The sequence below is a fragment of the Lissotriton helveticus genome, chromosome 8, assembly GCF_964261635.1.
Source record: "Lissotriton helveticus chromosome 8, aLisHel1.1, whole genome shotgun sequence".
NCBI lineage: Eukaryota > Metazoa > Chordata > Amphibia > Caudata > Salamandridae > Lissotriton > Lissotriton helveticus.
The window spans coordinates 1396662189-1396689903 of NC_136069.1; the positions used below are offsets into that span (position 1 = coordinate 1396662189).

General features: G+C 42.4%; 1 protein-coding gene across 1 annotated transcript in view; it reads right to left on the bottom strand.

Moving 5' to 3' along the window:
• The window catches only part of LOC144773901 (uncharacterized), a 146167-nt gene that overhangs the window by 83727 nt on the left and 34725 nt on the right, over positions 1 to 27715 (bottom strand). Inside the window, exons 4-5 of the mRNA XM_078658969.1 lie at positions 25109 to 25195; positions 20505 to 20584 (exon numbers count right to left, since the gene is read on the bottom strand). Coding sequence (XP_078515095.1) covers positions 20505 to 20584; positions 25109 to 25195 — 167 coding nt within the window. The remainder of the gene's footprint in view (positions 1 to 20504; positions 20585 to 25108; positions 25196 to 27715) is intronic.

The window sequence follows — 27715 nt, forward strand, 5'->3', positions numbered from 1 at the left end:
GTTCTGTGTATTTGCAGAATTCCCGCAACAGACCAGCTGAAGAAAACCGAGATCCAAAATACTGACTAGGAGTCCTAACTTTACTACTCCTAAACGGAGAAAAATCCTAACTATAAGACTTTCGGTATTCACAGAAGGAATTTAGGAGTCCTAAAGTTAGGACTCCTAACTTCTGTGAATACTGAAATGAGTAAGTGCCTTCTGTGAATACCAAAATGAGTAAGTGCCTTCTGTGAATACCAAAATGGTAGTAAGTTTAGGATTTTGTCTTAAGTTAGTTCTGTGAATCAAGCCCTGTGCTTGCTGCAAAGAGATTATTTTATAATTACTTGTGTTACCTGAAAGAGACTTAATTTTACATTTTATCGTATCCAGGGCACTTCTGCATTTTGCAGGGTACATTGATAGTAATCTGCTGAAGTGCTTTTTGCTTTTAAATTGTTTTTATTGCACTGTTGCGATTTCCACTTACCTCAGTTGGGAGGGAGTGGGTCTTGTTTCAGTCTGTTTGGTTCCGAGTGGAGCGCCATCTTTCATCCACTCGGCGGGGCCATTTCCTGGCGCCATCTTGCAGGGTTAGCAGCCTAGTTGGTAGACTGGCTTCCCTGTGCCTATTTAATGACAGCCTCAATGCAGACGTGCCCAGCGGGCACGCAGCTGGATCGCTGAATGCGCACCAAGGGGCAGCCCTTCTGCGCCCATCCGCGTCTCGACTGCAGCCAGAGCCAGCCACACTACCCAAATTCTGAACGTCCAGGCCATCAAATGGTACAGATAATCACTCCTTGCCTTGAATGGTGATCCCTGCACCCCCATGACCTGTTTGGACCTCGGGCAGGGAGTGCCGAGTATTGCCGCAAGGCTTGCAATTTTAAGCTGGATGTGCCTTTAAGGCCAGAGGTGGGATTTGTACCTCCCTTAAGCTCCCTCTGTGAAAGATGCTCAAGGGTTTGAGCCTGCCTTATTAACTGCAGGTCTCTTCCAAAACATGTTGATGACATCTGACTTTCCTTAGCCGATAACACCTGGGACCTAATGTTTCTAACAGAAACCTGGCTGAAGGAGGGCTCAAACTCTGACTTACCTTTGACTGCCCCCCCCCTGGATTTCGGACTGTGTGCACTAACTGAGGTGGAGATAGGTTTCGGGTGGCATTGTCATCATTCTAAAAGACAGCTGTGAGATCTCCACAACTAGGCTTGGTCAAATCCGCAATGCTGAGGGCCGGAACTTTTGTGTCAAGCTCTCACCATCCTTTTCCTTTGCGGGACTACTGCTTTATAGGCCACCTGATTACCATCATAGTTGTACCCTAGAATTCTGAGATACTATTGCTCAGTTTGTATCAGAATATGCCAATGTTACAGTCCTGGGAGACTTCAAACTACACATTCATGATCTGTATTGCCCCAGGCTTCCCAGCTAACTTTAACGTCTTACTCAGCGGGTAACCTCACCAACCCACAGAGCAGGCCATACGCTGGACCTAATTTTTACAAATAATCAAAATGTTAGAGTGGAAGACCATCTTTATCTGGTATGGACGGACCATTTTTTGGTCCCATTCACTTTTGGCTTCTAGGCTAAGCCAGTAATAAACAAGAAAACTGTGGAAATAAGGAGGAATTGCAGAAAAGTTAATAGAGAGATCTTGGGTCTGGTGCTTCAGGAATCTGTGCCACAGCTGTCAGGCAGCACTAATAGTGACTCATCTTGTTTCAAGCTGTGGGTCACAAACGTCTTAGATACAGTTGCCCCAATAAGGCCAGTTACTTATAACAGATCTAAACTATCGGCCCCTTGGTCCTCAGCCGAACTTAGGTTGGTGAAGAGCCTCTGTAAATAGTTAGGGTGCTGTTGGAGAAAGTCTTACAATATTGAGGATAAAAATGCATAGAAGGAGGCTCTGAAAGAATTCGGCAAATTGTTTGTTTTGTAAATCTTTTTATTATTTTAAATCAAAAAATAAACAGACATATCCGGTGCCATATATACATCCGATGATAACAGGCTGAATTGGTACAAAAACAGGATAGACGTAGAGCAGCTAAGATCTTCGAGAGGCCCGCACTATTAAGCACAGAATAAAAATTGCATCAGAATAATCGATAAAGAGTTTAGGTGCGGACCCTCAAAACCCTCCCACCCATAAAATCAAAACAGCAGGAGAATCATGGCAACCAGATACTAGAGGTTGAGGATCAAAGTCAGGATATTCCGCCAATATTACGAGTAAAGGAAAGACTAAGAAAAAATTGAAAAAAGAGAAAAACCATATGGGCGATAACAAAAAGAAAACAATAAACCCATACCCCCACCCTGCACCCCTGCAAACGGATATCGCCTAACCCCCAGTAGCAGCGTGCCTGTTGCCCCAACTAACTAGGTTCTAAAAGAAGAAGTCTACCGAAGTAGAGAAGAGATGTGGAGGAGGGCATATTCGTACGGGCTCCCGGTCACCCCTCCCCCCCGCCAGAACCAAGAATCCCCAGATTGAAGTCAAAAAACGATCATACAACAAATATGTATCTCAACAAGGGAAACTTCAAACACAGCCCAGCCATCCTAAAGCATAAGTTTAACAGATCCCGTGCCCATCGATAGTTGAGTCAAACCCAGTCTTTCAGTCTCGTCCTTGCCCCTGCCGATCAGACGCATGAGTCCCCTCCGGACAAACCATCTCTTCCACAGGACTGTTCGAGTACAAAGAAACTGTAATAGATCTCAATGCTAGACAAAGCAGAAGAACGAAAGTGCCGTGAACATCATCAGGACCAGAGACTCCCTTCCCCGTTGTGAGCTCCCAGCGTTGATTCGTCCGCCATCTTAGCGGCTCCGATGTATAGGGAAGTGACGCAGTTTCATTCCGATAACAGTTCTCATCAAAAGTCTCTGGAGTGGGAGCATCAAATAGTCCTTCCATAGTCGGCAACGATCGCAGGTTTAACAATCCATTGGTGGCATCGAGCTTGTTCTCATCATCCAGAACACTGGTCAAAGGCTCCGATACCTCACACAGTACGGGGTCTACTTCCTTCGTCGGAGTGGCCATCTTGGATATCTCGGTTGTCACCGTTTCTTGTAGTGGAGTACGGTCCGGTCCAATTCGTACCATCTCAGCCAAGCGCGCCACCATCGTCTGAATGTGGCCCTCAACGTACACATGAAGTGACCCAATGGCTGCCAACACAGTGCGTAGCGACGGGTCACTCTCGGTCCGTTCCACCACTCTTCGACCGGTGTCGGTCATGATTGCTTCACCCAGCGAGCTCGATCTCTCAGAGGGGAACGGGCGAATAGGGAACGGTCGACTGCAGAGGGAGACTTATCAGTTGTTCCAATGATATCCTAGGTCCGCAGCCGCAGGCGGAGACCCCAACCCAGCGAACACCAGCGGGCCTGTTACTGGGTCCCAGGGCAGGAACCCCCGTCCACAGCCGCAAGCGTTGGGCTGTCACCCCTCCTCTGACTTTCACCAAGGCAGCCAAACGTTATCTACATCAATCCGAAAAAGCAAAAGATTTTCCTTTCCACTCCGGTAGACCGGACCCAATCACACCACTGCAGCCGATGTTGTTTAACTGAAACCCGGATGGGTCAGTACTCGAGACCCCGGCTTCCGGGCAAATCTAGGCCGCAAACTTCCACTCGACATATCTTCGTCAGCCGAACAGGTAGAGATTTCGGGATAGCACCATTAATCTCACGGTAGGTTCATACACACGGTGGCTGGGCGAAAGGACAGGATAAATGACAGGATATTCCGTCGGGAGTACGAGGTCGGCAGCGCCGGGAGCCTACGCGGCCATCTTGCTTGCTAGCGTGGCTCCTCCCCCGAGAATTCTGCAAATTAATGCGGAGTAAGATGAGGGAATAATTTGCAAGTCGCATTGAGAACTCAGAAAATTCATTTAAAGACATTTTTTATGTTGTTAAATCCTTTAACACTCAGGCAGTAATAGATAGCACCTTTCATCCCTCTCATACCCTCTGCTTGAGTCTGTTGGATTTCTTTGAGGAAAAAATTCAGAAACTCTATTCCTTATTCCCATTGGATGTGGAGCTAGTGGCTAACCAGCAACCATTGACCACTGATTTGTCCATCTACTTTTCGGAATTTCTCCCTATTTGACAGGTAGACTCATTGGCGGAACTCTTGAAGTGCTTGCTGCTTTTGTTAAAAAAAAACAATGCTGACCCGGGAGTGCTCAGTCATTTTAGACCTATTTCCCTGCTGCCATCTCCCAAAATCCTAGAGAATGTGATTCAGAGACAGCTTACTGACTTCATCATTCTCAATTGGGCTTCTGAGCAGGGTACATCACTGAGACTGTTCTTTTAGAAGTCTCCGGATCAGTGAGACCGAGCGTGGATGGTGGTGCTGCAGCCATGATAGTACTTTTAGACCTGTCTGCAGCATTCGATACGGCTGCACATCCGATCCTGCTGAAGTGATTAAGCCACCTAGGCATGTAAGGGACGGCGCTTTCATGGATTCGGTCCTATATTGAAGACTGCTCTCAACAGGTTTTTCTTCCACTATTTTCATCTTCACCGAAGTCACTGGTGTGAGGGGTGCCACAGGGCTCTGCCCTGAGCCTGCTGCTTTTCAATCTCTACCTGGCCCCATTAGCCACCCTTATTTTATCCTGGAGTGTGAAGGTAGTCTCCTGTGCGGATGATATGCAGCTGGTATTTTTCTAAAAGGAACACTTAGCAGTGATTTTCAATATATTCAAGGAATGTCTGAAGAATATCTCAATGTGGATGTATGATAATTGTTTAAAACTGAATGCTGATAAGACAGAGGTCTTGTTTTTTAATCATGCTTCACCTCCACCATCTAATCTCTGGTGGCCCGCGGATCTGAACCCTCTCCCAATTCTGGCTCATTCCATAAGAAATCTAAGAATCAGGTTCGATACTGATTTCTCTTTCACGGTACAAAAGGGGGTGGTGATGGACGGAGCATCTGAACCAATCAAACACTCACACCCAGTCAACAGATCTGGGTTTAATCCATCATGTTCTTTAGCCCACTCTGCCACCCCAGTTCAGACATGGCCATATGCAAATCAGTCTGACCCTGTGCCTCATGGGAACAGTCCAGCCCGAACTGCCAAGCCATGCCTTCCCTGGACCGGAAACAAGCTTCCGAGGACCGGTTACTGGCATTTCAGCCGTCTTCAGCCCGGCTTGCTTGAATCCAGTGGCAAAGTGAGCAAGGGACTCACGTCTGAGCATACGCTGCCAACTTATGGCGAACAAAGCGGTACAAAAGGGGGTGGTGATGGACGGAGCATCTGAACCAATCAAACACTCACACCCAGTCAACAGATCTGGGTTTAATCCATCACCGTTCTTTAGCCCACTCTGCCATCCCAGTTCAGGCATGGCCATATGCAAATCAGTCTGACCCTGTGCCTCATGGGAACAGTCCAGCCCGAACTGCTAAGCCATGTCTGAACTGGGGTGGCAGAGTGGGCGAAAGACGGTGATGGATTAAACCCAGATCTTTTGACTGGGCGTGAGTGTTTGATTGGTTCAGATGCTCCGTCCATCACCACCCCCTTTCGTACCGCTTTGTTCGCCATAAGTTGGCAGGGTATGCTCAGACGTGAGTCCCTTGCTCACTTTGCTACTGGATTTGTAGTGTGTTATCTAGGAAACCTGAATCGATATTCCTATTTTATGCCCTTGTCCGGCTATAATCAATAATATCCATACAACGGCATAATAATCATATCCATAATTCAGTCGTAGCACGTGCTGTCACATTAAGCAAGGCTACTTCTCCGGCCCCCTAGTAAGCACACCGAGTTCTCTAAACAAAACCAAGCCTCCAGCAACCTGGGAAATCCCCCTTTCTATTGTTTTGATTTCGTCCTAGAACTCCAGTAAAGCACTGTAAGAACGGCCAGTTCTTAGTGACATCTTTATTGACGTCTTATGTCCAACCTTACGTCAAACCCAGGCACCTTTCAGGTATACATATACCAACGCTGCCTTAAGCAAACACACGGTGGTAATCCTGGAGCAGAGCAGCTATCTACTTCCGAAGAGCCCAGCTGATGCGAGAGCCCACGGACGCTGCCCCTCCCTTTTGACACGCTGAGAAAGACGCTGTCTTTTCTCCTGCCGAGAAAATTCAGCTCCGGCGTTTCCAGCCCACCCTCGCGGGTGACTGGGATATCGAGTCCTGAGAGAGAGATACCAGACCTCCTGCCTTCTATTTCCCAGGAACTAAGCTGACTAAACCCTTACAGAGAATTCTTGAGTTAGATTCTTGGCAAAAGAAACTTAACTTAAACTGCTACTTACTTACTCCTTCCCACGTATTAGGCTTAGGTCAGGTACACCGGGGTAGGCGTATTTAGAAGCACCAGTTGAGTACGATTAGTCAATGTATATATGTATGTATATATTTTATCTATTTTAAAGTATCATATGGCTAAGAAACCATATCAATGCTTTTACAGTATTATTTTATAATCCTGCTTTTACTGTACGCACTTTACTTTACTATAAGTATTGTAATTGTAGCAATTCATTTCTCTTGCATGAGGAAGGAGACTGCTCAATAAATAATACCTTTTATTGAAAACGCCCGTCTCTATTTTCTCTGCAATCTGGTGAAACTAAGTACGCACCTTTGACTGAGTGAAATAGCTGTCTTTTGTTTTCACACGACTCTAGAGATATACTCTTAATCAGGGAGAGCAAAGTTGTCATGTTTTATGGTTGTCAGAAACTAAATCCCTTCTTGTCTATCCAGGGAGGTTAAACTCCTCCTCTCTTATTCGATAAAGTTTCTAGTGACCTCTGAGCTAGCTGGCAAAAACTTAAGTCTAATATAGTCAGTAGAGACCTAGTTAACCTTAGTCCTACGTCTACACTGCTGAATATATTATTCCAATGCGCAGAGCGTATTGGGACTATAGGAACTACACTTCATGGCGCCCAACGTTTGGTAAGGCGATAAATCTAACGCAAGACGTTAGAGTAACTCAGTCGTGCTTTTTCACACAGACCCTTTTTCCAGTAAATACTCCAAAAGACGTCTGGAGTGGGTCAAAGGTTAAAATCCGCCGGAACTTAGTAGGAAGAGATTCCTATGTATGGTCTTTGGATTATTCAACGTTGAAGGATACAGTGTTCCAAAATATTGTGCACCTAATCTTTTGTTTCCTTGAAACTTGATCTGCAAACAAAAACCTTTCTGCCAGTAAAATGGGGGAAAGTGAAGAAGAAATGGAGACAGCTAGAATAGCAGCTCGACTCCTAGAGGATGACACAAGTCTCCTACAGAGTGACCCGGATGCAATACTCATTCCGGTCAACATAAGAAAAACTATAACTCTTAAACTTATAGAAAATGGACTGACATCGAGAGGTGGTACAGTCATATTCGTAATTGAGGCACATGAATATCGGCAGACAGAGGTATTCTATTCATGGATAAACTTTCCAGCAGCCAACGCTGTCACACATGAATTCCACTATTACAAAATAGAGGAACCTCCGGATGAGTACACTCCTTTCGAGGAGGTGGAAATCCCATCAAATACCAAGAGCACCTGCTCTGGTTTAAAGGCGCCCTAAAACATAATAATCACATCACCAGGCTCGGTCCACTAGGTAGACCAGGAGCAACGTGGCCGGTTCTAGCCAGCTACACACCACATCCAGACATCGAAAAAATGTCAATACTAGAACTTTTAGTCCACCTAAAAGTACTAATTAAAATACATAGACAATTAGTCCAATATGTAATGCGGACTTCAACAGTCCAACCAACTGTTAACATTCCACAGCTGACCCCTCAACAGGGGAACACAAACAAAATTACACCACAGAACATACAGTCATGTCTGGGTAAGGTACCCATAAAACGGGTACAAATTCCATTCTGGTTAGCACAAAAAATCACTCAAATTGAGACAGTATTTCTGGATACTACCCCTACTGAGAAACACAGAATTCTGACTATCTGTCTTCCAATGGGGATCGCACCACATATGGAGGACTGTGACACTTGGGGCACAGTCTTTGCTTCCATTTACACAAAAACACATGGTGTTCCGTCCATAGCGGTTATACCAGATGTGTTAAGACAGATTCAAAATGAATACGGTCCAGAACCTGCTTTAACTCTGGGTATGAAATTACTGAAAGACTTCAAGCAGGTCTCAGCTTTATTATTATCCAACATAAAAGGAGAAGCAGCATCTGTGGCGATCCGCCAGAAATTGAAAGAAACAGATATAGCAGAAGAACCATTTGAACTTTCCAGAATCATAGAAAAATCCTATGAAGAACTAGGAAGAGATAGTTTGGGTGGGAAACCCGTAAAACCCCAACTAACTGAAAATCCTGAAAAAATATTTATTAAAAATAATCTAAACACTCCAAAAAAGAGCTGGGATGGAAATAAACAATCCACTCCCAAAGAAAAAAGATTCCAGTCCAGAGGAAGGTCTCCTCGGCGGAGAGAAAGATCTCCGGACCAAGGACACAAGTCTCCCCAGAGGGAGCCCTCTGAGAAAAGATACAACCTTAGAAATAGGGATAATCTGAAAAAACCTGATAGATATCAAGATATTGATACACATCCCTCTCGATCTTTTCAGACTTCCTCGCAGAAATCGGAAAGAAGAGGACGGTCAGAACAAAGGGAAGAGCACGTCAAGTCCAAAGACAAGGAACCTGCTCATCAAAGTAAAAAATTACAATTTCCAAGAAAGAAGGTAGCCAGCATTAAAATAGTCAAACATGCCGAGGATACTGAGGACACAGCTGAAAAGCGGAGATTGGGCACAGACAGCGCTAGACAGCGCAGCAGAAGTGACCATAGCTCGCAAGATCCTGATGAATCATCTGGAGACAGTGGACACGAATGAATACATTCAGGTGGAAACTGCAGATACCAGAGTTAGCAAACCTCATAAAATATACGAAATACCATTACGTATAGAGGGAGATAAGACTAGGAAAATAAGGGGTCTATTTTGGGATAACCTTTCCAAAGGCTATGATATCCTTTTAGCTGAAAAAGACTGGCCACCAGAGTTTGTCAGGGAGTGCCCTCATGGCGAAGAAATGATTATGCCTGCCTTCTCAAATCACATTCCAATTCATAAAAAATATACACTTGCAAGAAAGTGGGCAGCAGCCCAAGCTCCTGCATTATATAAAAACCATGTTGGATGGGATGAGGACTCTCCTCCTCACAAAATCCAATTAAAATGTCAACCAACTGCACAAAGGCAGTACCCAATTAAGCAAGAAGCTACAAAACAGGTCAGGGAGATCTTAGATCAACTTGAATACCAGGGGGTGATTGAAACATGCACCTCACAAATGAACAATCCTTTGTTTCCTGTCTTCAAACCAGACGAGTCATATCGTCTAGTTTTGGACTACAGACACCTAAACTCATGTTGCAAAACTTTCGAAGTACAAAACTCACATAGTGCAGCACTAATGAATAACATCGTGCGCAAAAAATACAAAACAACATTAGACATCTCTAATGGATTCTTTTGTCAAAACATTGCACCTGAAAGCAGGTATTTGACCGCTTTCTCAATAATGGTCTCGCAGCAAATTTCTGTCGACTCCCACAGGGGTTCAAGAACAGTCCAGGATTATTCTCAGCAAGAGTAACAGAGTTACTACAAATGTATGATGATGAGGCATTATCTTATGTCGATGACATCTATCTAACAGATGATGACTTTGATACTCACTTGAAAAGAGTGAACACCATAATACTTGGGTTCGCAGCAGAGGGTTACAAATTCAACTTTAAAAAATCCCGAATTGCCCATCTAACAGTCCTGTTTTTAGGATATGAATTATCAAGTGAAGGCAAAAGCCTGGCAGACAATTTCTTAGAGAAGTGTGCTGTACTCCAAGCACCAAAAACGCTGAGGAACTTACAATCAATACTAGGTTTCCTGAATTTCGGAAGAACTTACATTCTAAATTATGCTGAGAGGGTTAAACCTCTCTATGAATTAATAAAACCTGATTTTAAACCAATCAATTGGACTCAAAAACACACAGAAATTTTGAGATCATTGCAAACAGACATGATAGCAAAAACAAAATTGCAAACTCGCAATAATACACGCAACCTTGTAATCCGAGTCATCCCAGGAAGATGCGGATTCACGTACCTGACCTCTAATGAGGGAGAAAAGGTACCAATAGCATACAAATCACACTTGTACACACAAGCTGAAAAAACATTCAGTCTTGCAGAAAACATTATAAATGCGGTTCAAACAGCTGTAGCAAAAGAAAGAGCCCAGGCCCAAGGCAGACGGATTACTGTTTTAACAGCAGAATCAGCCTTCGAGGCATTAACAAGCCCATGTAATTTAACTACCGTGGCATTAGATCCAAAATGGATACAATGGGAAAATTCTCTTGCTACAGACAAAGTGAAATACTATTTTGACCCGGAAATGAAAAAATTGAAATATCTAACATATGAAAGAGAATATCCTCTGCCAATCGACATTCTGCCGCTACAACAGTACGCCTGTGTAATATATACAGACGGATATGCACAACCCTCAGTTTGGGGAAAACAAGCTTATAACGCTACGTGCGAGGTTGTTAAATGCCGGTGGCGCGGACGTAAATTGATGCCACTGGTAACAATATCACAATCTGTAAAAGACAATTCAGGTCAACAAACTGAATTAATAGCTTTAAAAATGGCGCTCGACATTGCCGATCGCGAATTCCCGACACTTATAGTGTGCGATTCGCATTCCTGCGTCAAATCTTACAATAATGACTTGCAGAAATGGGTTCAAAACGGTTACAAAGATGACACAGGTGCCACAATCAAGCAAAAATCGCTTTGGGAACAAGTAGTTCTTGTAAAGAAAGAACTACAAAAGACTCACGTGATACATACACTGAGTCATCAGCGTGATGGCGTTCACGCTGTAGGGAATTCATTGGCTGAGACAGCCACAGCGGAAGCAACTAATCCGGCTTCCGTAGCCACAAAAAAGCGTTCAGAAAAATACATAGACGGGGAAACCATGCTGGCGGTAAAAATGTCTTCAAAAGGCGACTGTGCAGCACTACCTGTGAACTATCCACTCAATTATACATACATAATCGATGCAAACTCCGTTCATTTTGCTCGAATCCCTGGAGTGGGGGATAGAGTGATTCCAAACACGAACAGGAGAATCTTCTTAATATAAGAAGCACACATGGGTTTAGGTCTAAGGCATCAGATGATCAAAGAATCTCTGACAGAATTACAATCAGAATACTGGTGGCCAGGAATGAGCGTGGATAATCACAAATTTGCAAAAAATTGTGAAAACTGCAACAGAGATCGCAGTGGCGAACCGGCCGACGTAGTGCCAGAACAACTAATAGAAAGCATAAGGCGATCTATACGCATGATTAAATAGGAAACATGCGTCCCAATGTATATTATTCAAGACCAGATTCACTTAAAATGTAGACACCAGCGCTCGGCTGTCGCCAGAACTGTTATAAAAGATTTGCGAGTCTATATCGGCCCATTCGCAATTGGCATGCTACATTCTGACCAGGGTCCTGCTTTTAGCTCTCGAGCTTATAAGGAGGCCATGACCAGCATGGGCATTGCATTGCGGTATTCTTGTCCCTTCCATCCTGAGGGAAACGGGATTGTGGAAAGAAAAAACCGAGACATAAAGCAATCTATAACGGCGAGGGTATTAGGTACGGGTGATGGGTGGGTCAAACATTTAACAAGTGTCCAACGTAGTCTTAATAATCTGCCAAGAAATTCTCTAAAAGGTTTCAGTCCGTACGAACTATTGTTCGGGACTAGAATGCATATTCAGGACCTTGATAGTCAGACTTCAGTGGTAGAAAAAAAATGCTTTGATATCAAAGATCGTTTGGCTATTTTACAGGACTTAAATGAAACAAGAAAAGACCTGAGCAACATAAAGCTAAAACAACAGCCAACAGCCACTGAAGAGAAACCACCTGTCCCAGCAAGGCCTGTCTGGATTCCAAAGATTGGGGATCTGGTCAGAGAGAAGATCGCGGTGAAGAAGCAATTTGCGCCTTCTTACAGAAAAGCAGTACCTGTCTTAGCTGTCAACGGAACAAGATCAGTTGTACTACCGCCCCTTGCTGGTAAAAAGGAGAACCGAGTTGTATCAATCGACCTGGTAAAACCACAATCATGTGGCCAATAATAAGTAGTAGGCCCAGTGGACTCCCAAGAAATAGCAGAACACCGAAGTTTGCTACAATACAAGAGGTTCAAACTGAGAGACTAATCACATTTGATAAGCCTACAGTGATTAAAAAAGGACTATGCAATAATGCCATGGAACTTGTGCCTCTTGAAACCCAAATTGCAACAGTTCGTCAAGAAACACCTGTCTACAACGATGTAGCCACAGACTATGCTAATGAAACAAAGAAAATTCCAAAAGCAAATAAAAATCCGGAAGCAATTCCAACAATTGACAGAACTGCATCAGGCTACTTCATCAATTTCGATGGCTTTTCTGAGGATCCGAGCGAACCTGAAGAACAGCCAACAACAAAGACTTTTAAAGACAAAGCAAAAGAACTCTTTCATCAACTCAAAGAAACCTATCTGATTTCTCCATGGATTGAATTTTGGTTTGTGCTAGGTATACTTTTCCTCCTGCTTTGGCTCATTATGGTACTGTGCTTGGGACATTTCATTGAGGGAAAATATAGTACAAGGGACACAGTAAGTCAGAACATCAACTTGGTCCTAAAGCCACACAAGTCATCCCACATCGAGAAAAGAGAACTATCATCAGTAAATTTCACAGCCAATCCAATACCCGGTGGGGTAGCTTGGGACAAAACAGATTATGAAATTTATGGCCCGGTCGAGCTCTTGAAGTATCCTCATCAATTCAAGGTTTCATTAAGTGACTTTGTAAAACCGAGCACATTCTCTGATGATTGGGACTTTGAAAGTATTAATGATATGATGTCAGATTTAGTTATGTCAGCAAAATTTACAGAACATGATTATTTACAGGGTTCATCAAATTATGAACAGATGTACTGCTACAATCACTATGCTAACCATTATTTGCATAAATCTGCTCAACCTAGAAATGTTTTTAATTATAATCAATGGGAACATTGTGCGACTCCACCAAAAGGCAGTTCAAAAACATTTTTTGATAAATTCCCATACTTCTCAGGGTTTAACACAAGTGATGCAGAAACGTTTTATTTCAAACTGTGAAATAAGACAGGAATGAAAACCATGCTGACAAACACTAAATTAATCTATTCAGAATTTTTTTTTGAAAAAATGAATACATTTGGTTTTGATTTTTGGAAAAATAACATTGAAACGAAAACCATCTGGGGTACCAAAGATTGGCAGGTCCAAGGTATAGAATCATTATTTAGAGCCTGCATGATCCCAGAACAAATTATATTCTTGAATGATACCATTCAACAGACAACCTGTCTTGGCCTAGCCAAAATTAAAGACTTAAACAAACCGTCTATTCGAAAGCCAACACCTGACAGTAATGGCACTACAGATGTTGAGATAGACGTATCACATATTTTAAACCAAAACAGAACACATCATGATTGGAAAAAATGGTTGATCTGGCCCACAGACACAAATAGCTGTCAAGATAGATTCCTGAACAAAATACAGGGGTTCAAATTGACCAGGCCAGACCCTAGACACTCCCAGAGACAACATCCAGGGATAGTTACAACATACAGTGTAGGAAAACTCTGCCTCGAATGGCTACAGACATCCACACTGGCAGACATTAAGCAACACTTGACTTTACTTAAAGATGGTGCTGACTTGCGTGATTTCATAATGGGACCACGCAAACAGCGTCAAAAACGTTTCATAGCGGCCGGTATATATGCAGCTTACAACGAAGCTTGGAAAATAATGCAAATTGAAACAGCAGAGAAAATACGGGAAATTGACCGTTTTAATTTGGAAAAATCACTTTCTGTTGTGGACAATGGGTTAATGACTCTGTCTTCCAGAATATATTCACTGGACAGTATTGTATCATCTGCTATAGATATAATCGAACAGGACTTATGAATGCTACAACATGGTCAGTCCCAATTACGTTCTATTGTACAGCTTGGCTGGACGTTACAAAATCTGCGTTCAGGCTACGTGCCTTGGCGGTTAATCAACACAACGTCATTATTCTCTATCTTTAACCTTACTGATACACAAATCAGCTTGGCACAAAAAGGAGCAGAATATACAATTCTGAGCATTGAAAAACTTGAGAGATTACCATTGACAATGTCAGAACGACCTGTCATTGTATGGATAATACACGGAATAATAACTATTCCGATAACAACTTTCACATTTAAATTCTGTCAAGAATATATACCAGCAGGCCAGTATGAAAGGTTGGGTAAAGGGTACATTAAGTCATCATGGAAATTACCTTACACACACACATGTTATAGTGAAAAGGAACAGAATGTATTTCTTAGTGGTAATAATTGCAAAAGATCACTAAGTGGTATACTTCTGTGTCAAGGTATTAATCTGCATGGGGCCTGTGAGGGGACTTCAAATAACCTTTCATGTCACCAGCATGGCACACCTGCAACTCGGATAGAGCCATTCTTTAGACGGCTTTCTAATGGGAGCTACATTCTAATAGTGGACCACAGATGTTGTGGCATGGTGCCAGGAAAATCTTATCTAGTTAGCGTTACTTCCATGGTCACTTGCTGTATGCAAGTATTGTTTCCAAACAGCACTCCAGACAGGGAGGAAAACATTTGGCCATTTTTGAATATCTCTTCTATTCGAATTGATACTTTAAGCAGAATAAAGTCTGTCCTTTTGCAGACAACTGTGCCCTTGACGTCATCAAAAGAAACGTATGATCTGCAAGTCGCAAGGACAACGGCAGAGATACATAGCCTTTTATCAGCAAATTGCCCCCTACATTTCGCAGAAATGTTAAGCCAAATCCTAAATATGTCCGATACTGGAGGTATCCCACATGTATTTAAGACAATTTTTTCGGGACTGTTAACACCCTTCACAACAGTTCTGGGCATTTTTCCTAATTTTGTCCATTCTGTATTTGGTGGCCTACCACTCCTGTTGGGACTCGTAGCAGGCATTTTATTTTTGATTCTCCTGCTTCGTTATGGCAAGCCACAACACAGACAAGACTCCAGCAACAATGGAAGAAACGATCCTAGCTATACGCTATCGGGACCGCATAACTAAAGTCCTTGGATTAGCCCGGCTAAGAGATCTGAATATGACCTGGTTTCTTTCATTCAGACCCATCTAGCAGAATTGTATCTTACCTGTGCTACGATGTATGCTATGCGGAGAAGAATGCGTGTTGGACGTCTGTCTTACACTACAATCAGAAGTACCATTGGATACAGATACTTTGCTAAGTCCTGTAACGGCTCATGCATCGTGTTGTCCCCAGCGGTTACCCATCCTGATGACGGCATTCGTTGAGACTTCACCATTGCGATTAAAGGGTAGTGACGTACGAGATGAGAGCAACATCACCCAGGTACGACCTTCTGTGAGCACTGCTGATCCTGTCATCGATGATAGCAATCATGCTCATGACTGCACAGTTGCGGCATTTTCCAACTTGGTCGAACTTTCACCTGAAGCGGTAAACTGCTTTTTTGAAAGTCTGTCTGAAATGATGCTTTCCCCGAACAAAAAGAATAACTTTAAAGCAAACAAGCACACAGCGTTCCATGAACTCTGAATTCGGCCTTCAGCTTTGAAAAACAAAAGCTACTAAACATGTTTGGAACTATATTTTTTTTCTCTCTCCCCTGAAAGCTAAATTATTTTTTCCCGACTCCAAAATATTTACCTTTTTTTTGGCACAAGTACTCTGCTTGAGGTAGAACTATTCTTAGAGAACAGAGCTTCTATTTTAGGAATTCTAGACAATATATTACCTCAGCCTCTAGCATATTTACAAATGACTGTATTTATATGTGATGGAATGGTCTCGCACCTTTTTTCTGTATTAAGAGCCATTTAATGTGTAAATTTCGCAAATCATTCATGCCGATATATATATGCATCCTTTTTAATGAATGATTACACTGCTTGAAACGCGTACAGTACCTATAATCATTTTCATGTATTTCGCATACACCATTTCAAATGCAAAAATGTATTTTGGGGTGGGTTGGTATACACGTGCACCTTTTATGTTTACTATTGCTTAAGTTTAGTAATGATGGACATTAATTCGTGGAGTGGGTGTAGTGTGTTATCTAGGAAACCTGAATCGATATTCCTATTTTATGCCCTTGTCCGGCTTTAATCAATAATATCCATACAACGGCATAATAATCATATCCATAATTCAGTCGTAGCACATGCTGTCACATTAAGCAAGGCTACTTCTCCGGTCCCCTAGTAAGCACACCGAGTTCTCTAAACAAAACCAAGCCTCCAGCAACCTGGGAAATCCCCCTTGCTATTGTTTTGATTTCGTCCTAGAACTCCAGTAAAGCACTGTAAGAACGGCCAGTTCTTAGTGACATCTTTATTGACGTCTTATGTCCAACCTTACGTCAAACCCAGGCACCTTTCAGGTATAAATATACCAACGCTGCCTTAAGCAAACACACGGTGGTAATCCTGGAGCAGAGCAGCTATCTACTTCCGAAGAGCCCAGCTGATGCGAGAGCCCACGGACGCTGCCCCTCCCTTTTGACGCGCGCTGAGAAAGACGCTGTCTTTTCTCCTGCCGAGAAAATCCAGCTCCGGCGTTTCCAGCCCACCCTCACGGGTGACTGGGATATTGAGTCCTGAGAGAGAGATACCAGACCTCCTGCCTTCTATTTCCCAGGTACTAAGCTGACTAAACCCTTACAGAGATCAGATTCTTGGCAAAACAAACTTAACTTAAACTGCTACTTACTTACTCCTTCCCACGTATTAGGCTTAGGTCAGGTACACCGGGGTAGGCGTATTTAGAAGCACCAGTCGAGTACGATTAGTCAATGTATATATGTATGTATATATTTTATCTATTTTAAAGTATCATATGGCTAAGAAACCATATCAATGCTTTTACAGTATTATTTTATAATCCTGCTTTTACTGTACGCACTTTACTTTACTATAAGTATTGCAATTGTAGCAATTCATTTCTCTTGCATGAGGAAGGAGACTGCTCAATAAATAATACCTTTTATTGAAAACGCCCGTCTCTCTTTTCTCTGCAATCTGGTGAAACTAAGTACGCACCTTTGACTGAGTGAAATAGCTGTCTTTTATTTTCACACAACTCTAGAGATATACTCTTAAACAGGGAGAGCAAAGTTGTCATGTTTTATGGTTGTCAGAAACTAAATCCCTTCTTGTCTATCCAGGGAGGTTAAACTCCTCCTCGCTTATTCGAGAAAGTTTCTAGTGACCTCTGAGCTAGCTGGCAAAAACTTAAGTCTAATATAGTCAGTAGAGACCTAGTTAACCTCAGTCCTACGTCTACACTGCTGAATATATTATTCCAATGCGCAGAGCCTATTGGGACTATAGGAACTACACTACAGATTCAAGCATGCCGGGCTGAAGACGGCTGGAATGTCAGAAACCGGTCCTAGGAAGCTTGTTTCCGGTCCAGGGAAGGCATGGCTTGGCAGTTCGGGCTGGACTTTTCCCATGAGGCACAGGGTCAAACTGATTTGCATTTGGCCATGTCTGAACTGGGGTGGCAGAGTGGGCTAAAGAACGGTGATGGATTAAACCCAGATCTTTTGACTGGGTGTGAGTGTTTGATTGGTTCAGATGCTCCGTCCATCACCACCCCCTTTTGTACCAATTTGTTCGCCATAAGTTTGTAGGGTATGCTCGGACGTGAGTCCCTTGCTCACTTTGCCATTGGATTCAAGCAAGCCTGGCTGAAGACGGCTGGAATGCCAGAAACTGGTCCTAGGAAGCTTGTTATCGGTCCAGGGAAGGCTTGGCTTGGCAGTTCGGGCTGGACTGTTCCCATGAGGCACAGGGTCAGACTGATTTGCATATGGCCATGTCTGAACTGGGGTGGCAGAGTGGGCTAAAGAACGGTGATGGATTAAACCCAGATCTTTTGACTGGGTGTGAGTGTTTGATTGGTTTCAGATGCTCCGCCCATCACCACCCCCTTTTGTACCGCTTTGTTCGCCATAAATTGGCAGGGTATGCTCAGACGTGAGTCCCTTGCTCACTTAGCCACTGGATTCAAGCAAGCCTGGCTGAAGACGGCTGAAATGCCAGAAACCGGTCCTAGGAAGCTTGTTTCCGGTCCAGGGAAGGCATGGCTTGGCAGTTCGGGCTGGACTGTTCCCATGAGGCACAGGGTCAGAGTGATTTGGATATGGCCATGTCTGAACTGAGGTGGCAGAGTGGGCTAAAGAACGGTGATGGATTAAACCCAGATCTTTTGACTGGGTGTGAGTGTTTGATTGGTTCAGATGCTCCGTCCATCACCACCCCCTTTTGTACCGATTTCTCTTTTACGGCACAAATCTGCCTGATCTCCTCCTCCACTTTTTTGAATCTATTAGGAAATTCATAAGAGTTCTGCCAAAGTGAGCTGTAAGATCACTGTCCACACTCTGCTGACCTTTCAGTTGGATTATGCTAACAGCCTCTACCTTGGGCTTCTGGCCTGCTTGATTCACAGATTACAGATAATACAGAATGCACTGGCGAGGTTGATCCTTTGGGTACACTTTTGGCATCACATTTCCACTCACATGAGACAGTTACACTGGCTCCTGGTGGCCAGGAGGATAGAGTTGAAGGCTCTGACTTTGGCCTTTAGACCGACAAAAGGCCGTTGCCCATGCTATCTTAAGCAGAGGCTTAGCCTTTATCATCAGGCATGAACACTGAGATCCAATCACTTGTTTCTTCTTCGTATTCCCCGATATTTCAAAGCACCACAAGGAGGAAGGTCATTTTCGGTAAGGACAGCTAAACTCTGGAATACTCTGCCTGCCGACTTTTGCCTCATCAAGACAAAACAGGAGCACTTTACTCATGTATAGTCACCCGGGCCGATCTTATATATTTTTTTTTTGTCAGTCTGCTTTAGCACCGGGACAGCTCTGTTGAGGTAGCTGCACGCTCGATAAATGTATATTGATTGATTGATCATGTAAGCTGCATTTTCTGTGATTGTGTGAATTCATGGAAAACAAAAAGTGAGAAACACCATTGGAGAAAACTAAATATTAGAAAACTAATTTTAAGAAAAGATAATTGTACAGGAATACAAAAAAAACATTTTTCATGAAAGACTCTTTTAAGGAAAAATCCAAAATGATATTGAACTTGGCCAGAGTTTAGCGCTACGTTGAGGTTTTTGAGTTCATGGATGGGTAATGTTTAGGCAGATGAGGAGTTTTTAGGCATTAGGAATACTTGTATAGGGGTGGTGAGAGGTTTTTAGGGTTAATGGATGATTGGCGTTTAGTTGTGTTAGGTGATTGTACATTTGGGTGGAGTGTAAGGGTTTTAAGGTGCTTTAGCGTTCATAGAAGGGCAGAGTTTAGGGCTGGTGAGGGTTTTTAGGATTTAACTATGGGTAGTGGCTGGTGTGGTGAAGAGTTTTTTAGGGTTCTGGATGGGATGTAGTTTAGAGTGTTGATGGGTTTTAAGGATTCAGGGGTGAGTGGAGTTTAGATGTAAAAAGGGGTATTTAGGATTCAGAGATGAGTAGTTTAGGGTGATAAGAAATTCTTATGAGCCATGGATGGCTGGTGTTTTAGGGTGGTGAGGGTTTTGTGGGGTTCAGAGAGGGGTGGAGTTTCGGTGTGCTAAGGTGCTTTAAGGAGTATGTGATGAGTGGGGTTTAGGCGTAGAAAGGGTGTTTTAGGGTTCAGGAATGGATGGAGGTAGGGGTAGGGAGTGGTTTTATTATTCAGGTATTGTGGATTTGTGGGTTAAAAAGGTCTTTCAGGCCTTAGGGATGAAAGTAGTTTAGGTGTGCTGGGGTTTTATTGCTCAGGGATGGATTAGGAGAGATCAGCATTGGATGGTGTTTACAAGTGGTGATGGGCCAGCAAATTAAAAGCATCTGAAGTAATTGTTTGACAATGTAAATGACATTAATATGAAATAATGTCCACTGAAGTAAAACACTGAAATACATTTCTCCGACAAAACTGTTTCTGAAAGTAAAACTAGCAACCATTGTATTTACACTTAACAAATAAGCATTCAAGGGCCAATTTTGACCAAAAAGACATTCTATGAATTTGTTTCTATAAAAAGGTAAATGCCATTCATTCTGAAAATGTCCATTAAACAGTTTAAATGAAATGGCTTCTCAGTAATGCAATTCCATGAAATCGATTTTCTATGAAATCGCATATAACCCATTGTTTGGAGGGTTAAATGTGCTGCATACATTTACCCGATACAATCCTTATTATAATATATAATAGCCTCTATACAATTTAATTACCTGGCCTGGAGTTTCAGCTGTGGTCTTCCCTGAAAATAAATGAGTCGTATCTCCATTCGGAAATTCATATTCAGTCAGGTCTGATTAAAGAAAAATTATAAAAATGCATTATTTTAAATGGTATTTAACATTTAGGTGTTTATGGCTATTAACGATGCACACTCATATAGGTAAAGTTAATACTACTGACACCACCAGCCACATGTCCAAATGAATTCTGGAAAGGCGCCTCAAATAAACCTCAAAATATAGATGTTTTTGTATCAAATACCTTGAATTATATTATACAAACTAGCAAGCAAGTTTGAAAACGTGTGCTCATGGGCATTCTTCTCTACCCCTTGGGCCTGATTTAAATAGAAACATGTTCCATGTTCAAGTCAGGCTTACCAATCGGAAATGACTTCAGTCTGCCTGCTAAATGTGTTGTATCACAAAGTCTGTTTTGATTGTATAAATGTCACTAAAGCATGCAAAGCTTTTCCACGTTCTCAGTAACAACTAGTAGAAAGGTTGCCAGCTTCCCTAGGACAAGGATTAGGAAAATCTAATGAAAACAATATGAAACCTTGCACCAACTTAAATCTGTGAGCATTCACAAACATTGGCAATGCGTTCCCCACCTGTATTTGCATTTCCAAACATACAACTGAATGGTCCAAAATAAAGTGATGTATTAAGTGTGGAAAAGCGTACACGCTTATTTTGTTTATTTTTAAAAACATATTGCATTTTCTAACCCTGCATATGTGGCCAGTGCTGAATTTGCCATTGTGACACTGACATTTTCCCAGTAGACTACAGGCTAAGGGGCTGCTTCCAGAGCAGGATGTGCTGCCACGGCGCAGGCATGCCCATTGGCTCCTTCTAGCAATAGCCTCATGAACTGTGTGCTGCCTTGAACATTTTTGTTAGGGCTCATTTTGGTTTCCTAATACACACCCCAGCAATACCGTAAGGACATATTCAAGTATATAAATAACAAAAGAAGGTAAAACATTATGAAAATCATCAGAATCTGCAGGTAATGGTACCGCTACAAAATCCCACTGAAGAACAAGAAGTCCCCTGTCTTTTCTTCAGGACTAAAGTCTCTAATTGTCACACTAGGCCAGGCTAACTGGTAAAGTGCTCCACATACCTCCTCTCCCAACACCAGGCACTAATGACAGCATCTAACTCTATGAACACTGTCCCCTGACCTCAGGAACACACCCCAATCAACCCCTTCTGAAGCAGTCCAACACAGATCTCAAGATTTGTCAATTGAAAACTTCTCAGACTCTTGAGTATTTAGGTTTCTGGACAATGATGTAGGTAGAAACAGCTCTGGTCAACATATGGTAAGGCATTCTAGGAAAAGATGGTCATGCAACTCCCACAATCAGCAGCCTTTTCCATAGAGCGTCATGAGAGAGGGGTAATTTCCAAAGTGCATCAGGGCTTGACTATGAGTTAAATATGCAGCACAATTCTAAGTAGCGGAAGGAGCTAGTTAGTATTAGACCTGCTTCCGTGACACCACACTCTAGCAAGGGAAGCACTCTTCTAACCACCTTTAGTAACTAGGTGCACAGTAGTCAGAAGAGTTTGTGCCCCAAGGCATTATTTACTATAATGAAGTGGCCTGGTGAAACGCAAAAACTGATCCTCTAATCCAGAGAAGTGAAACTGCTGAATGTCTTGCATAAAAAAGTAGTGTCAGCTCAGAAAAACTCTCACTCCTTCCTGTATGAGTTACAAATTACCTCATGCTTGGAACAGGGAAGGTGATGTTCAAGAAGTGATAGTATTTGTTCCCCACTGATGGGAAACCAAAGGGACTGAAAAGGGGCAAGTAGCAGGATCATTCTGGTTAAATGTCCCAGCAAGAATTCAAACAGACTCAAATGGTTGATATTGACCATGCATATTAAACACACGCAACAGGGTGTGGGGGTGAGGTTGAATTTGAACACTAGGAAGACACTCTAGTTTTAGGAGGTCTAATCTTTCCCTAAAACAAAAGAACTTTGAGCACAAAAGACAGGTAATACTTTAAGTACAATGCTATTGATGGAAATAAACTGGTGCCACAGTGCCTCATTGTACATTTGTAAAGCTGCCATCTTCTGATATTTGATTAGTATTGCTCCTTTGTTATTATACAAAAAGTAAGGTTATTCTCACACACACTCTATCAAGTGTGATACCAATAAAATAAAAAATGTAAGAGAGACATAGGGCAGATGTAATTCTGGTAGGACCAATATTATTCTCATGAGTATGTTCAGTCGTTATTACTTTGAGCTTAACAAATAGACTCCTTGCACACAATATTTGCCATTTTAGGAGCATAAAAGGCATAGAAAGCAGTAAATTACACCTAGAAAGCCAATGGGATTTACACTCAACAAGTAATGTAATCATATAAATGCCATGAATCCTCATTGCACACTTCCACCTCAGTGCTCACAGATTTTTGGAGGACAAAATGCTACTTCATTGTCTTCAGTAAAAAGGACTTGAAGACAAGTTAACCCTGTCATCAGACCATAGTTTTTTGTCTTCATCATTTTGGTACCTACAACATTACTTACTTAGTAAAGAGCCATGACCCCTATTGTTCTAAGTTAGGGCAGGTTTATGAATCTGTATGGCAGTGGAACCCATTCCCATGTAGAGTGGATCAACAAACCATTTCTACAGAATCTTCCTAAGATGTTTAGAAGATCCTGCATGAGAATTGGACTGAACCTTCATTACATAGTTTGACTATCATCTTAAATAGTCTAAAATAAGTGGTGTCTGAACAGCAATATAGATCAAGAAAATGGTCTATGAGAATGTCATCAAGCAGGGAGTAGAATGAAGGGTCCTGCTCCCTTTTTATCCTTCAATATCTGTCTGGCAAACCATAACTAAATGTTGAACCGCGTGGAGTCTCTCAACTAGGAGTCTGTGTTGCCATTGGAATCTTTCCAATGTTTCCTTTTAGAGTTGGAACAGCAGGTATAGATGTGAACATTTCTGAATCCTCAACTGTGGTTTGAATGAAGGGACTCACAAGGATCCCCAGAGTCAGGGCTTTAAGTGGGATGAAAAAACTGGGGAGTCTCTCAAAGGGGCATGGTCAATGTAATTAAGGGTGTGGCTTAAAAAACACGTAAGCTAAAAATCTGTGTTTAGCACAGTGTGCCGCCCGACTTGCATTTTGCTGTTCCTGTCATTGCGTCTAGATATGTGATACAACAAGTCACATCATACCTACAAGTCAGGACTATTGGTTTTGTCAATGGTTGCTAGTTGCATAAGATAAATAAGCAGCAACTATGACTTGTATATAATATTGAAAACACTTCCACTTAAAGTCCTGGTGGTGACACCACGACAATGTGGCTGCTCCTGAGATTCAAAAAGAGAAGGGAAATCCAGAGAGAAAATGACTCTCTTTAAAGGATTTCCCTGACCCTACAACGCTGACCATGCGCACATCACTGTCTGCAGTCCGGAAAAAAAAAAACAGGACCGCCTGTGCAAGGGCACAAAACAGAGCCCGATAGAGACCAGTTTCGAGGCCCCCTTAAAAAAACTGCCGGTGCTCAGACCTGGTGAGACCCGACCCACTTAAAGCCCTGTCCATAGTCTTCAATGTGAATGTGATCCTGATGGCCACATGTCACCAGAGTGTTTAATGTGGATTCAGTAACTATGTGCTATTTGTGAAAGAGTATGCTACAAGATACAATGAAATGTGTTTATCTGGCTCCTGGGCACTCATTAAAATGAAATACAAATATTTGGGTGGTGTTAGGACATGTTAGTGCAGGGGTATAGTGTGAGGAGTGTGGCCTGGTGCAGGCAGGCTTTATTTGTCACTGTGAGATTGTTCAACCTTGAGCCTAGATCACTCCTACACCATGGAATGACCTGCACATAAGATCTTCCTCCTCACTTATTGAGTTCCACCAGAAGCTTGATATCCACAAGAAGCTGGAGACCTTGCTTTTTTGAGTAGTCCCACTAGACCTTAGGTGTGGGGAGACTCACAAATGCTCGGTGCCAGGATACCTTCTAGGATGATTACGCACTCTGCAAATCTTCATAACATAGACCGAGAATTACTTCTTGTGGGCGAAGACAGTCGTGGTGTTAAGTAAGCTTTTCAGAGTTTGCTTGCTAACAGTTTTGCAGATCCAGCCACAGGATGTAAATGCAACACAATCATGTCTGTGGGTGGATGAAAGAGTGCTTAAGTGCAAAAATGAGTGACAGACTGCATGTATAATGGCTTACTAAGTGACTAAAACTATCATTGACAGAAGAGACACTTTCTTTTAGAACTACACCTATTGGCATTGTCAATCCTTGTTGTGAATTTAGGTCATAATATCTGGAAAGTTAAAAGAAGTGGAAATAAATGTGCTATAAGAAACTATGTCATCTTAAACAATACATTTATAAAATAATTCAATTGATGAGCTAAGTGTGTTACCTGGGATCTGGACTGAAACTCCAGAAGGATGAGGGTCAAGTACTAAAATGTATTATTTTATGATAATCGTTTTGGTAATTATGTTCCAGTGGAAAAGGGAATAGAAATCGGTTTGAAAAAAGGGGATTACCTTCAAGGTGACAATGCCTTCTGTTATACGTGTCTTTCTCACTCTTTTTAGAGTTCTGCACAAACGTGGTGTTAGCGTTCTTCCTTTCTGAAAACGAAAACATAACAAATATGATCTAAACAACAAATGGCGTCTTATTAGTTTATCCATTGCTAAGAGTATAACTGCACAACAAAAAAAGAGCGTACATTTTTTTAAATGTTGTTTGTGAAGAGTGGGTCAAGGAAAAGCCAACTGAAAAGGTCAGTCTGAAGCAATCTGCTAACAAATTGACATTCATTTGTAAGTATTCAGAAATTCCACTTCCCTCAGATAAAATAATGTGTTAATAGGTGCCAAGCAAGCCATTAGTCATAGTACAATTATTGTTCTGTTCTGCATGTCCTATGTTCATATGGAAAATGCATATGTACACACGAGCAGTGACCTCTGATTTAAGGTGCAAGGGTGCAAGGCTTTAACTGGTGATTACAATCTCAGACAGAGATCAAAATGCATACGCTGCATCTATCACCAGGTTGGCTCACCTGCACGACACCTCTGAGCTAGTTCCGCAACTTCCGCTTACTACACACACAAACAGGTGGCGTAAAAATGGGTATTTCTACATTTATGGAAAGCAACAATTAAGGTCCCGACCCGAGCTTGTTGGATGATTTGAGTGAAATTGGGCAGCCTTTGAAAGATTGGTATATACCCTACAAGATAAGATGGTGCAATTTGAAGAGGGGTCGGGAGGCTTTTTGATGTGAACTGTAATGGCTCTCGCCCCCCCACCCCTCCCGCCCCTCCCGTACAATTGGAGAGGGATCCTGTCCATATTAGACCTCTGGGTTGTAGGGGAAGTCATTGCACAGTCACATCGAGGAAACTGGCGGTAGAAGAGGTGATGGGATTGTTGCTGGTTGGAGGACATGCTCTTGCTCTCCTTGGATTTCCTTATTTAGATTCATCCTTGTCAAATTCTTTCTATACCTTCCTGATGGAGGTATATCCATCGTTTATTCCTCTTCCTTTATGCTCTTTGCCAGTCTTGTTCTTGCAACACATAAGAGTGTTGTAACTAGCAGGAGATACTTGCTCCATTTTTTGTCTGTAATTGTAAAACTTGAATGAAGAATTGAAATACAGAATGCATACACTACTAATAATAAAAGTGCCCTGAGACCACATATAAAAATTCAATCAAATCATATTCCAATGATGGAAAGAGTGCTTGGGAATCCCAATAAATATACCTGATCAATGAATATTTTAGTCTTATTTGCATTAGACTTAAACCAGGCTTTCCCGTCCCTATTAGCACAGATTGTATGAGTTGGACAACGGTTCACCACAATGAATAAATGAAAATTAAACATGCAAACGACAGATACTTCTTGACCTCATGCCTTAGGCATGGTCTATTATACTTCACTGTCAGGTTTTTGGAGATAGTGTAAGCTAACCAAAAGTGGCCCACAGAGAATCCCAATCGCCCACCCATTCCAGTTGAAATGAACATACTTCAATAAGGGATCAGGGGAAAAATGGGGGCAGGGGGAGACATCAGAGACACTGTTTAAGGACTGACACTATATGTCGGCTCAGGACCTTCACAGATCCATTATTCTGGATGCTTTTAAAAAAAAAACAGCACAGAATAATCAGTATACTGATCACAAGAATACACTGTGGGTGATATTTTGCATTCAGTATTAACCTTACCCTTTTCTCCGAGAGGGTACGCATTGATGAGCTCTGTGTGTGACCAGGATTCTAGACTGAAGCTCCAGAATGCTAAGTGCCAAGTTCCAACAAATCCACAAAATAAGGTAACTTTAAAGTTCAGCAAGCAAGTGCATGTGAATGGAAAGTCAAGATAAGTTCAGAAGGATCAGGGAGGGGAACCAAAAAGAACAATACAACCAAAGCATAGGGATGAAGCAGGTGACAAATTAGGCGAAGTAGCCAAAACAATGCGTATGGTTGCCATGCATCTACGAAATGCAGGTTGCATACTGCCATTTCTACATCTGCCCTAAAAGTCCTGTCTTGGAACCCAGAGGTGAGTCTCAGTAAGTTTAGCTCAGCCTAGCAAAGTCTTTCTTCTTCTCTATTACTGCCATCTACTGCCTTTAAAGGGTGCATGGAAACCCTTTATTAAATCAGGATTGCATCTTCATTGTTCTTTCCCGCACCACCCTGCATTCCTGTAAAACCTGACACTCACTCCCTCATCATCTCTTTGCATGAGAATTCAAGATAACACTTCCTATTTCTCAATAAAGATAATTTCTACCCACAGTTTGCTGCATATTCATATCCACTTAGCATGGAGTGCCACAAGACTCTGTCATTACTCCTGTCCTGCTTAACATGTACATCAGGGTGGCCCCAAAACCTGTAGCCACTTTCAGACACTGGCTGCAATATTCTCAGATGCTTCCTTGTTACCACCCATGACACAGTGTACAGCAACCAAAAGAAACAGAATGCCAGCATAACAGATATCATCACCTGTGTGCCACTGACACATATAATGACGACAATTCTGTGGTCTGACCAGATGGGTAGCTCGCCTACATCAACACCAGCACCGATACGCCCTGGAGTCATCTCAGACTC